The sequence below is a fragment of the Castor canadensis genome, chromosome 15 (assembly GCF_047511655.1).
Source record: "Castor canadensis chromosome 15, mCasCan1.hap1v2, whole genome shotgun sequence".
Taxonomy (NCBI): domain Eukaryota; kingdom Metazoa; phylum Chordata; class Mammalia; order Rodentia; family Castoridae; genus Castor; species Castor canadensis.
In genome coordinates this window covers 100039765-100055947 of record NC_133400.1, presented here as the reverse complement: position 1 = coordinate 100055947, position 16183 = coordinate 100039765, and the positions used below count along the sequence as shown (strand labels likewise).

The 16183-nt window shown below is 48.8% G+C and overlaps 1 protein-coding gene across 9 annotated transcripts in view; it reads right to left on the bottom strand.

Moving 5' to 3' along the window:
* Positions 1-14245, bottom strand: part of Pcnx2 (pecanex 2) — a 192747-nt gene extending 178502 nt beyond the window's left edge. For 3 of the 9 annotated variants that reach the window (XR_012442221.1, XM_074056860.1, XM_074056861.1), the window contains exon 1: positions 14027-14243. Coding sequence is in view for 6 of the 9 variants with exons in the window: in XM_074056860.1 (XP_073912961.1) it covers positions 14027-14179 (153 nt within the window). In the remaining 3 variants the exon portion in view is untranslated. Of the gene's footprint in view, positions 1-14026 lie in introns of all 9 variants that reach the window. The other 6 variants (XR_012442222.1, XR_012442223.1, XM_074056862.1 and 3 more) reach the window with 2 other exon arrangements.
* Positions 14246-16183: the final 1938 nt, after the last annotated feature.

Below are 16183 nucleotides of genomic sequence, written 5' to 3'. Positions count from 1 at the left end.
CTTTTACCTCCATCTCTCATATGTGACCTCCCTTTAGTGAGACCTGTTTTTCATAGTATCGCTGTTTTTGTATTAGGTCTATATTCCACATATGAGAGAAAACGTGGGCTTTTGGCCTTCTGAACCTGACTAACTTCACTTAAGATGATGTTCTCCAGTTCCATCCATTTACCTGCAGACAAAAAAAATTTCATTCTTCTTTATGGCTGAATAAAATTCCATTGTATACAAATATCAAACTTTTTTTTTGTGGCGGCACTGGGGTTGAACTTGGGGCCTCACACTCGCTAGGCAGGAGCCCTACCACATGAGCTACTCCACCAGCCCTTTTGTTGGTAATGGGTTTTTTTGAGATAGGGTCGTGCAAACTATTTGCCTTGAACTGGCTTTGAACCGTGACTCTGATCTCTGCCTTTTGAGTAGCTAAGATTACAGGTGTGAGCCACCAGTGCCTCCCACCACATTTTCTTAATCCATTCGTCAGTGGTGGGGCATCTTGGCTGTTTCCATAACTTGGCTATTGTGAATAGTGCCGCAATAAACATGGGTGTGCAGGTGCCTCTGGAGTAACCTGAGTCGCTTTCCTTTGGGTATATCCCCAGGAGTGGGATTGCTGGATCATATGGCAGGTCTATGTTTAGATTTAAATCTGTAGCTTCTTTACTTACAGAGACGCCCTTGGGGCATTTTCCGGCCCAGGCCTGGGATGAGCAATTTCTGCAAAGAGCCCAGGTAAATGGTGTTTAGAGACCATAACTCAACCTTCCAGCTTTCTATTCTCACTAGGTTGTCATTGCTTCTGGTTTTTTGATAGATAGCTATAATTTTATTTTATATTTATTTTTAAAAAATAAATACTGATTTCAGAGCAGTATTTCTAATTTTAAAGATCATTAAGGGTCCTTTGATTCTATATTAGTATCTGTTTTTCTTGTTGCTAAAATTCTGATTACTGGAGATATTAACTTACTCAGCATGGTTTAATCTTGTCGTAATGTATACACAGACCAAAACATCACATTGTACCTCATAAATTATGTTAGTTTAAAGTAAAAATTAGCCAGGTGCAGTGGCTCACACCTGTAATCTCAGCTACTCAGGAGGCAGAGATAAGGAGGATCAGGATTCAAAGCCAACCTGGGCAAATAGTTCAAGGGACCCTACCTTGAAAAACCCCTCACAAAAAAGAGCTGGAAGAGAGGCTCAAGTGGTGGAATACCTGCCTAGCAAGCATGAGGCCCTAAGTTCAAACCCCGGTAACCACCAGAAAGAACAAAAAAGTAAAAGTTAAGGGGTGGAAGTATGGTTCAAGATGTCAAGATGTAGTCCATCTGCCTGGTAAGTGTGAGGTCCTAAGTTCAAGTCCCAAGGCTACCCAAAAAAAAGTAAAAATTTAGTAGTAAAAAAAATAAGATATTAACATGAGTTTTTATTTTGTTGGTCGTCCACTGCATACGAAATACTTCCAAACCACACATAAGATCTTATGGTTGGCAGGCTCTTTGGATGCGGTTTGACGTCCTCGTGGACATCTGCCTTGGGTTCTGTCTGCAGCCTGGCAGCTCTGCGGTCAGTTGTTTGGTTTGTCACCATCGTGGACGTGCATGCTGCTCCCCACCAGCCCTGCCGCTGTCCCTCGTGTTTCCCTGCTGTTAATTTCTTTTACCTTTTTGCTGATTTCTTTAAAACATAAGCATCTGCGTGCAGATTTCACCCTTCTCCACCCCCACTGTCTTTGCGACAGGATCTCAGGCTGGCCTCAAACCTGCGCTCCTCCTGCCTTGACCTCCTCAGTGTTGGGGTCACAGCCCCTCGCTCTTGTGATCCTAGATGTGTCTCCCACTTCACAGTGCTTGGTTCCTCTGGGCCCCGGTGTGAGCCTCTCCCGTCCAAGGCCCAGAGCTGCGTCCTGCTCTCCCTGCCTGCCAAATGCAGGTGCCACACCCCGGGGAATCCTCTGCTGAGACTTTGTTTTAAGTGGTGGCACTGGGGCTGAATTCAGGTCCTCACCCTTGAGAGGCAGAGGCTCTACCATTCCAGCCATGCCCCCAGTTTGCTTTTGCTTTAGCTAATTTTCACATAGGGTCTTCAGGAAATTTGCCTGGGTCAGGATCCTCCTATCTCTGCCTCCCGTGTAGCCAGGATTATAGGTGAATTACAACACTCAGCATATTTGTTAAGATGTGGGTCCTGCCAACATTTTGCTGGGGCTGGTCTCCAGCCAAATCCTATCTTTATCTCCCAAGTAGCTGGGATTACAGATGTGAGTCACCACTTCCAGCTTGTTTGTTGAGATAGTCTCGCAAACTTTTTGTCTGGGCTGGCCTGAAACCGTGATCCTCCCAATTTCTACCTCCCATGTAGCTGGAATCACAGGCATGAACCACTGCACCTGACCTCTCTGTCACACTCTTAACACCAGCTTTGTGTCCAGCAAATAGTTGGTCAAAAATATTGGCGAATAAATAAAAAGATTTTAGAGTGACCAGTATTACATTGCACATTTTTCTCCGTTTTGCGCACTGGAAATTATTTAGCCTTTGTAAACTTGTTTCTCTGTGAAATGAGAAGAAAAGTTATTGACAGGGTTTTTAGGAACATTAAACAGACAAGTATAAAAGGGTTGATACATTGTATGATAAACAGTAAACGCTGGGATGTTATGTCTTTCCTCTGTCATCATCCTCGTCTCCACCCATCACTCAGAGCTCGGTGTCTGGATGTGTCATTAATTATTTAGTCTTCCAACAACAAGTCATATAATTTATTACTCAGATGCAGGGTTTTACGATGGAACAAAGAGCAGAGGTTTTTTTGCCCATGAAGACAGTGAGAGGTGTTGATACATAATAAGAAAAAATAACTGCGGAGTGGGGACTGTGTGCTGGAGGAGCGTCTGTTCCCCGGATTGCTGAGCGATTGCTCACATTCGGGCATTTTTCTTCCCCTGTCAGCAAAAGACAACGAGGACCAGAGGGGTATAAGATTGGCGGGGAGAAATTAAAGCGTGCATAACGCAACAGAAATATCTATGTCAGAGCAGAAGAGCTAACACTAGGGAGTTGGAAGTTTGCAGTGTCCTCCACGGAATGCTTCTTCCTTTCCTTCTCAGATTTAAGACCAATGGATAAAATAATTTTTGTTTGATCCAATTTCTAGAATTTCTTAAAGTCCAAGTTCCCATGATGGAGGGAACATGCACAATTATTATAAAAATACCACAGAGAAATACAGAATTGCTACAGAAAAATACAAGGAAGGCCGCCCTGGAAGCAATGGGGCTTTGAGGGAGGGACGAGCCAGAGCGTGGAGGCCAGTCTCTGTGTTCACGTTCCCTTCTTTAACCTCTGGGTTCTGACCGCATCGCTGTGGCGTCTAAGGACCCAGGCCTCACCCAGACGGCTCCACTGGCACTGAGCAGTGTCGTCCCTACCAAGTCAGAGGCCATGCGTGGAAAAGATACTTGAGGGTCAGTTGTGGGTGAGACACCAGGCCTGGAACCCAGGAGTTCAAATCCAGCCACACTGAGGCCCCTCTGCCCTTAAGGCGTGGTGCCATTCCTGTGCTGGCTGTACGAGGACCGTCTGAGCTACTGTCACCATCCCTTCCCTTCCCTTCCCGCTGCCTCCTGAGCCTGCAGCGATCAGTGCTAACCCTTGTCAGTGTCTCCAGTGACAAAAGGCGAGGACCATTTCCTCTGTCCCCAGCTCTACGCAACACAGTGGCTCACGGATGCAATGACTCTCCCTCTTACTTCTTGACACAGCCCTGTCCGCTCCCCCGGTCGCCTGGCTGACACCTCGCCCTCTTTCCTGGTCTCTGGGCCCTTCGCACAGCCCTCCTGTCTTTCTCCTCAGTCTTCCCAGCAGATCCCATTCTGTCCTTTGGGGTAAATACAGTCTCTGTACTGACAGTTTTCACATCCCCACGCCCAGCTCGGGCAGCTCCACACCGATCTCCATTTCCACTCCAACATCCAAAAGGAAACTCTGAAGTTCCCTGTGCAAAAGGTGTTCAGGTCCCCATCCCTTCCACCAACCTCTCTCCCCATCTCGGTCAAGGTCAACCTCTCACCTCTGCCAAACCAGGCAACCACAGCCCCTTGACTCTCACGCCACTCCTCACCCCACATGGACCAGTCCCCTACATCCCTTCAAAACCTAGATGCATCTCTCCATCTTGTTTGCCACCTCCGCCTCTCCACCAGAACTAAAACAGCCCAAGTCTTCCCCTCTCATTTTTGTTCTGTGACCTACTTTCTACCAGCCAGAGAGGCTCTTGCAGCTGTTATCGTCTCTTATTGCGTCTTTTCCTTTGAAATGTTAACATTTTACATCCGAAACAACTTACTAAATCAGCAAAGGTGGGAGAAAAGACAAAAATTACAGTCTCGTCAGTAAACGCAAACCATGTATCAACTGATAGCATACCCGCAAAGATGAAGCAAAAAACAGTGAGGGAAGAAAGGACTAATCCATGTAGCTTTATGACACAATATTCGGGCAGAACATTGCTGGTGGGGCTGTCCTTAATAACAGTGACCTCTAAACATCCCTTAAATATTTGTTTGTGCTGGTCATTCCTGTCCTGATGGACAGAGCAGATGGTATGTTGTAAACCAGGCTCTCAGTGTGGAGTGGACAAAGGAGCCCTTTTATTCAGATTGCATTCAGGTCTCTGAAGACATTCAATTTATTATTCGATTCAATCAAGAGATCAATCTCAGTAGACCTCTGTCTACTGAAAAGATAACCCCAGAGCCATGGCCACAACCATTGCTGCCTTAGACGTGCCTCCCTAATACCACTCCCCAGAAAGGGATCAGGGCTCCATAGAGAAATGGCTGGTTCTCCTGGGGCTCAGACAGAGAGAGTGCAAACTAAACCTGGAATACCTTGTTGGCAAAAAGCGAGAACGTGTTCGTTGACCAATGGAATATATCCAAAGGATGTGGGAGGTGTATGAGAGGTGCCCCTTGCCAAGTTTCGGGAGATTTTGAGACAGATCAAAGGGACGCACCTCTCCCTGGGCACTGGGGCAGGAGGTGGGTACCGGTGGACCACTGTACATATGGTTAATGTTGTGATAAGCCTTTATTATAAGCACCCTTTAATGTTTTCCCTTCTTTCAAATAAGCTAAGATCCTGGGGTTTGGGGTGATTTGACTCCCAAGCTGACAGCCATAGATGCTTTCCTGGTGCCCAGCTGCCTTGATCAGAGGACTGTCAGCCAAGCAGCCAGCCTGACGGCCCTCATGGCAGCCCAGCTGCTTTGACCACTCCGTGGGTGCCCTGAGGAAGTTACTGGACGACCACAGCTATGAGATGCTGGGAGCACAACTCTGGTTCCAGAAGCCACTGCCCCAGCCACAACCATTCCTCTGGACTTTCTACCACCAACAGCCTCAGTGAACTCTAGCAGCCATTTTCACTCAGGGGAGAGGGGAGCACTTTCTCTGGGGGCCTAGCAGAAGGCCTGTGATTGGTGCAAGTACAGCCCTTCATTTGCATGAAAGACTCTGCTGTGATTGGTACAAACCCAGTCCTTCATTTGCATGAAAGACTCTGCTGTGATTGGTACAAACCCAGTCCTTCATTTGCATGAAAGACTCTGCTGTGATTGGTGCAAGTACAGCCCTTCATTTGCATGAAAGACTCTGCTGTGATTGGTACAAACCCAGTCCTTCATTTGCATGAAAGACTCTGCTGTGATTGATACAAACCCAGTCCTTCATTTGCATGAAAGACTCTGCTGTGATTGATACAAACCCAGTCCTTCATTTGCATGCAGGGCTGTGCATGACTGGTTCAAATACCCTGCCATACCCTCTTTCTGGCTATATAAGCAGGTGGTTTGGCCCACTTTTGAAGTCAGCTGGGTGACAGCCTCCTGTGCTGCCTCTTCCTACTGCAACACTAGACCCAATGAAAGTTTTTCTCTCCTGCCTACTTCTGATTTGTCGCCAGTAAAGCCAGAGGAACACAAATGGGACAGACAAAACAGCAGTAGAGCGGTGGCAGAGGTGACAGCAGCAATAGTAGTAGAGGGCAGCTGAAGACTTCCCTCCAGAGAGCGATCAGGGCATGAATGACCAGGAACAAAGATGGCAGAAGCAACAAAATGCAGCGGAAGTAGAGCGGAGGCCAAAGGGGGCAGAAAACTTACATAAGATTGAAGGCTGTGAAGAGCCAGATGCGAGAAACTGCTGGCCCTGGTCACTGGAAGAATTCCAGGGCCACCAAGCCTTAAGGGTCAAGGGTCTCAGGCATCCCAAGCCTGAGAGCTGCAACACTGGCCACTGTCAAGGGCAATGGTCCCAACACTGTAGAACGAAGAACTCTGAAACTAGTCACTGTAGAAGTTGAGGGACCCAGACTCCCTAGGCCTGAGCATGGTGACACTAGTCACTGTAGGAGCTGAGGGTCCCCACACCCTGGGCCTTGCCAGGAGCTGTACACTGGCAGGCACTGCCCACTGCTGCCTGCCGCTCACTGCTGCTGAAAGCTGAGGATTACAACAGCTGTCAAGTGCTGAGGACACTGGGGGTTAACGCCCAGAACGGTAAGCCTTCAGCCTGAGTATCTAGAGCCGGAAGTCTCTGGCTGCCAAAGCCTGGAGCAAGAGGCCCCTAGCTCTCAAGATTTGCAGCTGGGAGCCTCTGGGTGTCCAGCCTCTAGGCCATGGGCTCTCAAGAACCAGGACTGCCAGCACTGGATGAGCTTCTCCTCTCCTACCTTGCTCACTATTCCTACCTGGGTAGCGCAGGAGGACCCCACACAGCTGAGTGGTTACAATCTGAATACCAAAATAGGGATGTGTGGCAGTCCACTGAATAAAGAAATGATCCAACGACACCAATGCCAACAAGCCCAGCAAAGTTGTAGGGGCAGAAACGAGCAAAGACAGAAAGAAAATTACAGGTGGAAAACCACTATTTTGCAGTCACCTTTGTAATCAATATTCTAGGCAAGAATCACTGATGTATGCTACAGCTACTGAGTGAACTGTTCTTGGGAATGTAGTGCACACAGACTCCATGGTTCACTCCCCAGCTTACATACTGAGCATGGAGGGGGAAACAGCTGGCTTTACAATACGAACATCTGGCTGACTACACTCTGAACAATGACCACACTTGTCAGCACCAGTCGTAAGGTGCTCCTCTAATGTGATGCACAATAAGGACAGAGGGCTGGGTGCAGTGGCTCACACCTATAATCCCAGCTATCCCAGAGGCCAACATTGTGAAGGTCACAGTTCAAGGTCAGCCCAGGAAAAAAGTTAGCAAGACCCCATCTGAACAAATAAAATGGATTTGGGTGTACCCCCCCGTAATCCCAGCTACATGGGAGGCAGAGGTAGAAGGATCCAGGCCAAGGTCATCTTGGGCAAAAATGCAAGACCCCATCTGAAAAATAACCAAAGCAGAAAGGACTAGGGGTGGGGCTCATGTGGTAGAGCACCTGCCTAGCAAGGCCCTGAGTTCAAATCCCAATACTATCAAAAAGGAAAAGCAAGGACACAGCCCTTACACAACAGTACCATGCCAAAATGTGCACAAGCACCCATCCACCCCCAGGAAACAGCCAGAAAAATCCAAATGAAGACACATAATGCAAAATGACTTCAAAGGCCACAGAAGAAAACAAAGGCTTTGAAAACTCTTTCTAGAATAAAGGCCAATCAAGCAACTAGAAGCTGTCTATGATCTCTGATTGAATCTTGGATCCAAGAGAAAGGAAACTTGCATAGGAACTACCTGTTAGACCACGGTATTGTTTCATTATGAGTGTGTTAATTACGTTGGAGACTGATCTTCCTCTTAAGATACCTGGGGAAGTTTTTAGGTTCAGGGGGAGAGTGTCTGGTTGTGTGCAATTTTCTGAAATAATGCAGCAAAGTAAAAAAAAAAAAAAAAGAAGGAAAAATGCATAAAGCGAAGCAAATGTAAAATTCTGAGGACCGATCAAAGCCAATGAAGCGAATGTGCGCTCACTGTGCTATTCTAGCAACATTTTGTACATTAGCAATCGTTCTAAATACTCTTGCCCACCCAGTGCAAGGCCTCGAGTTCAAACCCCAGTATGGCCCAAGAAAAAAGGAAAACCAAAAAGAAGTTTTTCAAAATGAAAACTGGGGATAAAGAGTAACTCACGTCATACTTCCCACTGGCTAGGAAGGAAGAAGAGGAGGAGCCCATTGGTGTATCCCAGTGCTCTGAGATTTAAAGCAAACTCATGATTTGCAGGGTCTCTAGGATCTGGCCCTGCTGCTCCCCCCACCTCCCTGCTCTTCCCCAGCTCAAGGCCTGGCCGGGCTTCTCACCTCTGAGAGCTCAGCTAAAAGGCCAGCTGCCCAGACAAGCCCTGGCTGGCCACCCTCAGAAACAGCCCCCTCATTTCTCCTGCAGCCCTTGACGCACCTTGTAAAGCCGGCCCTGTTTTCCCTGGTTATCCTCCCCACTGGACTGTGAGCCTGAGGCCGGAGCTCTGGCTGACCTGTCACCACCAGGCACTCTGCCTGGTACACTGAGATGAGCAAAGGAGAGGCTGGGGATGCCGAATCAGAGAAACCACAGAAGGACCTGGCTTCTTCGGTGGAAGCAGACACAAGTGGCGTGTGCTCCATGGCAAAGTGTAAGGAATATAGACAAGTGCAGAAAGCCAGAGGAATACTCCAGAACATGGTGTCTCTCCTTTCTATGACTCCCAGTGATGTTAGCTATCCTCCCTGATCACACCTCATCGGAGCCCCATTTCCAGGCCACTGCCGACTGCCCTCTGGCCTCACCTAAAACAGTGAGCTGGAGAAGCACTGGCGGGGAGTCCAAGGTCAAGGTTCTAATCCCAGGTGTCAGAAACTGTCAGTCACATGGCCTGCGAAAGCACCAGGCTCAGGCTGCTTGACAGGAGACAGCCTTGTTACAGATCTCCTGGAAATAAATCTTTAAGGCAGGCTGGGGCTGGAGAATGGGCCAACGTCACCCTCCACGTGTTGTCTCTCTAATCGTTCTCTACACTGAAGCCAGAAATGTCCCATATATCAATTGTCACTGATAAACCCCCTCCCTGCCTTCCACTGGCCTCAGGATGAGCAAACTTTAGCCGGTGAATAGCTACACTTGTCACCTTTTCATGTTCCGCCCCTGAGGCCACCTATCTGGCCAGTCCAACTACAATGAAACCAGACTCCTCAAACTGTCCAGATTTCCGCTTACTTCAGATCTTCGTACACTCAATATCCACTGTTCTCCTGGTTTCACCAGCCACTCCTCCTCCACCTGGCCACCCACCAGCCTCAGGGGAGCAGTGATGCCTCCCTGGGAGCCCTCCTTAAGCACCTGAGTCTGCTTTCCATGGCCAAGGGCATCAGAAACTCAGTCCGCTGGTGAGGGAGGTGAGAAAGAGATGGACCCTGTGTACCTTCCTGCCTGTGGAAATGGCTGGACCACTGGAGCACAGGTGAGTACACGGAGCTGGACATTCTGAGATCCGAGCCATGTCTGCGTGCTATGGCAAGCGTAGGGCAGGAGGCTGTGCACAGAGGCTGCCTCTCCTCTCTCTGGGGTGTTGGGGACAAGCGTGTGGGAAGGCTCACAGTAATCTCTCCATACCGATGTGCCCAGGCTGTGAAGTGACCCATCACAGGTGGAGATGCTTGCTGAGGGCACGCCTGGCTATGCCTCCTTAACTACTTAACCAACCTCCCTGTGCCATTTTCAACCATAAAGTGGAACGCTGAGGGGCTCCCCGGGCATGGTGGGGATGCTGTGAATTATCAGTTCATGCAGAGCACTGCTCACAAAAGTGCCTGACTCACGGCACTTCGTAAGTGTGACCTGTTCTTAGTGCCCATTCTATTAACAACCACACATGCTATGGGGAGAATCCATCAGAAAAAAAGGAAAACCTGAATCCATTAAGAGCTACTCCATGTTTTTTCTTCCCTAGAGTATAGGAGATTCAAGTGGCTGACGTGCGAGGAGGACTGGACAATATTCATAACTAGTTTGAAAGATTACTTAAGTCAGAAAGCAACTTCACACTTGGGGGAAGACAGCCTCTCTGAGGAAGGCACCATGCAGCAGACACCAGCCACTCGGGGAGCGATCTCAAGCACCAGGAGACGTGGGCGGGGAGGGCTAGAGACATGGACTCAACCAGTAGGAACCTGGACATGAACCTGTGACACTCTAACAGGAAAAGGACACAGGATCTGCTTTTGGAGGGCACTACAGGGTCAGCATCTATTCAGCAGGGCTGGCCTGGGCACAGATATTGGATGTGTCCATGTGCCTGTGTCCAACCCCAGGGAAGAGGGCAAGCAGACGATGTCTGTAGAAGGAGGTGTCAGCTCAGGAGGGTTCAGGGGCTGTGCTAGTGACAGGGGGCAATGGCCTGGTCACAGTGCCAAGGCTAGGGAGGCCAATCCTAGCACAGAGCCCTTGTGCCCTCCACAGACATCAGTCCTGCAGTTGGCCGGAGTGGCAGAGCCCTTGGACACCTTCATGGACAGTGCTCAGTCAGAGCACAGAAAGGCCGGGTCTACACTGGTGCCAGGGGCCCAGGGAAGAATGCCTGCATGGCACCCCACCCTGCAGCCCTTCCTCTCAAACCCCACTCTGCCTCAGGGAGGTAGGGCAGCTAGCTGGAGGTTCGGATGTCCAGGTGGGTTATGGGGAAGTGCAAAGGATCTGACGTCTCAATGGAAACATAAATGAAACTCCATGAGCGGGAGGCCCGGATAATGAGGCTCTGGGAAACCAAGGAGGAAAAGGGAACCCCGGGCTACATGATTCACGCAGATGAGCTGTAACCTTTCAGGAACAGTCACATGTCAACCAGTCCATCAAAATAACAACAATGAGGTAAACCAGGATGTCAGATTGAATAGGTTACAGTCTGCACAAAGGCCTCCAGCTGGCAGAGTCAAGTGCATTAGGGCAGGGTATCTTTGGGGGAGGCTACCTTTCCATAGTTCACATCTGTGAAAGGTACGGTGACCTGTGAAAAACCACACAGCTGATAAGTGGGACATGAAACAGTGACACAGATCAAGACAGCATCAAGGGACACACACAAGGTCAGCATCGTCCCCAGGACACACCTGCAGTCAAGTTCCACTTGAAACCTGTCAGGTATGTGGGAACACGTGTGAAAACAGAAGCTTACGTATCTCTGACCACAGGTCATCTTTCAGTTTGTGCAGAAGAAAACCAGACCAATAATAAATCAGGCCTAATGTTTGCATCTTTGAGTATGTTAAATACATAAGTCATTTATAAATGCTAATGAGTACACATTTTCCATATTACCTAGCAGACCTAAGGAAACTGTGGGGCTTAGAAATGTGTGCCTCGATGATTAATGAAACTTCTATTTAAATAGTCAAGGTCCCCATTAAACTGAAAGGTGGCTTCTCACAACAGTGTAGTGGCCTTCATGGAATCTTTAAACCATCATGGCAAAACCCAGCCAAGTTCAGGACACACTAAATAACACAACTCTGAGGAAGTCCATGCCATCAGCAAACAGCCAAATGTTCTGTGGACCAAATTCTGCAGGTGGAGCAACCTGAAAGAGGTCACAGCCACAGGCCACAGCCATGGCCACGGCCACAGGCACCTCTGAAGTGCCACAGAGACCTTCAAGCCCTAGGGCCAGAGAACGGAGCCTTTAGCTGGGAAGAGGCCTTGCACTCCCAAGGTCGCTGTCACAGACCGGAAGATTAGAGCCAGCAGAGGATAGCTTGTCACAGTTTTAAAGAGACAGGCTCACAACAAAATAAGTATGCCCGCATCCAATTCTTCTATAATACTTAACACACTGGGTAAAGATATAAAATTTTTGCTATAACTGTTCTGAATTTTTTTAAAGTCCAAGATAAAGTAAAATCACTTAAAGTATCAGTTTTTTACTTTCTAAAATCTTGAGTTTTAGACAAAAGTTATTTTTAAATATCACTAAAGAGGAGCTTAACTAAAGACAATGTCCTAGTTACAAACATAAGATAGAAAGCAAGCTGCAGAGTAAGGCACAACGAGGTAGAAAGAGTTCTGTGCATTTCCATACAGCAAAATGCCAAGTGAATTTCTGTAGAAATGAGCACATGTGCCCAGGAAAACCATCTGCAGGAACGTGGGTTAAATGCTAATGGGGCTGTTGCCCAAGAGTGGGACTTCATGTAGGATGGATATCACTCTCATCAGGAAGAGAGAGAGAGAGAGTGTACTATATATATATATATAGAGAGAGAGAGATGATGTCATGGTGGCTGGAGCAGAAAGAGATGTGCTCCCCAGCGTGTGTCAGCATTACCCAGGGTCCTCTGTGAGGTACAACAAGGAAAACCATGATGGGTAAACAAATTCAAAATCCACGCTCTCAGAAAGCTTATGACTCGGGGTGGAAGTCAAAGGTATACATGTTCCAACCTGTGAGCACAGGGAGAACTCAAAAGTAAGTAACTCTAACACCAAGAGAGAAGAGAACGCCGTATGGCTGGGTGGAACGAGGAAGACAGAGGCAGAGATGGCCGCCCACCGGGCTTTGCAGGACACAAGATTCAGGAGGGTGTGTGAGGAAAGTGAAGACTACCTCACATGAGCACCTACTATGTGCCAGCGACCGACAGGCATCTCCTGCACTAACTCACAGATCCTGGAGAGGAACTCTGTCATTAGGTCTGTGTAACCAGCAGGCAGCCGGAAGCTGCCTGTTCATTCAGTTAAAAAGCAGCAGGGGTAGGACTTGAACCCAAGCTCCCCGTAACTCTGTCAAGCTTCCCTTCTAAGCAAAGAGAAAACCCCGAGACCAGGTCCTAAGAAAAGTGATGTACCAAATCACAGAAGGAGGAAACATGCATTTATTGGAGGACTTCCAGGCAGTGCCCCATACAAAGCTTTTTATACAGAATTCCATTTAATTTTCCTGTACACTGATAGCTATCACATACATTTTAACGAGAAAACTAAGGTTTGGATAGGTCCAAAATCAGGCTAGCCAGCTAATGAGTAGCAAGACAGAACCGTAAGTCCAGGACAGAGCCCTTGCCAGGTCAACCCAGACACAGGATGTTACACGTGCTATTTCACTTAATTGCCCAAAGAATCAAATCTGTCTTACAGATGAGAAAAGGAAAAATCAGACAAGACAAGTTATTTTCCCCAAGGTCACAGAACTGGTAAGAGACTTATCCACAATTTATCCCAGACACCCTGTTTTCAGAGCCAGAGCTCCTCCAGCCCCCTGGAGAAAGTACCAGAAAGAGAACAGGGATGAAGTCACGGCCATCTCAAACATCAACTCAGAATTCGTCCCCAGTGCAAACTCATTGAAGATGTGACTGCGGAGAACACAATGAGATATCATTTTAGAAATAAGACAGAGCCATCAAATTTTGTACTTGGCACATACAACTCTCTGACTTGCACATTTCCAATGAGGGATTTCTACTTTACCTAAGAACGCCATCCCTGCGACTATTCAGCAAGCATTCACCTTTACAGCCCTACTAAAACGTGGCGCCCAAGCCCCAGCTGTCATACTTGCTATGCATACTGTGAATTGGATTTATCCGTTATTTCTTTCTACAGATTTCTGAACCCAGTGGTACAGAAATTGTAAGTGAGTAACTGATCACTGAACCCTGTCTTCCCAAAGCAAAGCAGGAAGAGAAGAGAGGAGAAAAAAAAAAAAACAGCAACGGAAATAGGCTTGCCTTTGACATTGAAATGTTACCCCAGCATCATCCCCAACTAATCCGCCATGACGCCTGGGGCAAGACTGGCTCAACATTCCGGGGCCACAGCAGGGAATGAGGTGACTCACCCGGCATCAATTCCCATAGCCCTTTCTACTCCTTTCCCAGTGAAACCCGGGTGTCCCCGCAGGTTGTCTGTACCTGAGGCCCTCCTAGGAGTCACTACTCCCTTAAATCCAGAGGCCAGCCATGGTGTAAGGGGCTGGGGGGGAGGGGGGGACCTGCTTCCCCTCCTCCTCCTCCTCCGCCCAAGCTCCTGACTCACCAGGTGCAGGGCCAGGGGCAGCAGCAGCAGGAACAGCCACAGGTAGAGGTGGCAGCTGTTGGTGAACTTGCTGTGCTCGGGGTCGTGGTACCAGCCCCCGGTGAGCGCGGCCCACACGCCCTGCCGGAGCAGCTGCAGCACCTGGGACCCCATGCCGGCTCCGGGACTCAGCACCCGCACACTGCCGCCGCGCCCCCGCCGCCGCCGCCCGCCCCGCGGCCACAGCCCAAGCTGCTCTTCCGTGCGGGCCCGCGGGGAGCGGCGCCAAAGCCGGCCGGCGCCGCCGCGCAGGTGGGCGCCATGGCCGAGGGAGGAAGGATTTTCCCAGCATGCCCCGCGGCGGCTCAGAGGATGCTCCCGAGGCTCCGCCCCGCGCCCGCCCCGTCCCTGCTCTGCCCTGCCTTGGGAGCTGGGAAGGATCTCTGAGAGTCTCTCTCTCTCTCTCTCTCTCTCTCCCTCTCTCTCTCCTCTCTCTGGAGGACTGACTCCAGACTAGAGGCTCTTTTAGTCTACATGACCTGTTCACAGTGACCTGCTTCCCCCTTGACTTTTTCTCCTCCGCCCCTAGTTGCCCAACTTGGCACATAAAGAAAATAGCTGCCTTTCTGGGTGAATTTCCGGGACTCAGTTGGAGTCCTTGTGTCTTCATAGATTTTGTAGGACATCATCCAGGAAGCAGACAGCTATTTAAACAAACCAATAGTCTAAGTATTTCTCTGCTGTTTGGATAGAATCATTGAACATCTTTGATTCGTGATTTGCAGTAGAAACACTTTGGAGTCCCCTCTGACGGGAGGGCAGGTTTTGGAAAGGGAGGAGATAAAGGGGGTCTTGTCTTCCTTGGGAAGGAGCCAATGAAGCACTGTGGTTTTGGGGCCTTGAGACAGAACAAAGGATAGAAGGGTCCATAACCCCATAACTCCAGACATGCCTGTCCCATCGTGCTTATCTGTGTGTCCCAAATACATCACACTTCTCTGATATGTGCACCTGTATATTCTTGGTGGGTTCTGGTCTATAGCGGCAGTACTTCATGCTGCCTTGGTCAACCAGCCTTCCTATGTTGGAGGACATAAGGGTGAGTTCCTCCTGAGAAGAGGGCCTTGGGCAGGGAAGGCACTGGGTCACAGCAAAGGCTTCACTGTGGTCCTCTGCCATCAACCTGGCCCATCCTACTCTCCCTTCTTCAGTGGGAACAGCTAACCAAAATGTCCAGTTGCTTCTTTCTGTCCTGGAAGAGTAATTTTCTCAAAACACAGTGGGTGTTTTGTTTGTACAGTCCTTCACTGCTCAAAACCTACCAGGTGCCCTATAAATGTTTAATGAGCCAATCAATCCATCACCTCCACATAAGACCCGCACTACAGGCTCACCCTCCTGTGCCTGGGTACAGGAGGACTCCATGTAGCAGGTCTGTTCCTGCCCCAAGGAGTGTCCTCATCCATCTGTCTTGAGTCATCAAATATTTATTGAGTACCTTCTGTTTGCCAAGCATTTTGCTGAAGACTGAAAAAGTTAATACAGGTAAAATACAGTTCCTGTCACGAAGGAGTTCACACGCTCTAAGAAGAGACATGAAAGTCACCAAAGTCCTGCAGTAAAACGTGTAACATGTTAGAACAGGGATGGGCACATGGATCCAGACATATGGGTGTCTGGCACTGAACAGGGGACACGTGTCAGAAAGGAGGTACCCACAAGCCCAGAGGGTCTGAGGGCTGAATATTTGCTGTCCAGGTGCATAAATGTAAATAACTCACTGAGAAGATAGATGTGTGGTTGAGGGAAATTTCAGGACAGCCTAAGATGCCTAGAAGGTAGGACTGGGAAGAGAGGAAAATGGAACACCAGGAAACTCAGTGAGGTCAGCAGAGGTCACCTGGACAAGGGACAGTCAGTGGAAGACATTAATCCAGGATGTGATGTGGTCCAGCAGGGATGACCTGGTGTTGAGGACCAGATGTGAATTACAGCTTAGAGACCACCTCAATGTAGTGGTAAGCAAGAAGGTGTCTAATGGCTTTCAGTTGCTGCTCAGAGTGACTATTGTGTAGAATTCAAGTCATGAAATATAGGGGGTTAGCAGAAAGGCTACACTGAATTTGAGTTGCCTAGGGGCTTTGGGGGACAGTGGGGCATGTGTGCTCCTGCAGCTTA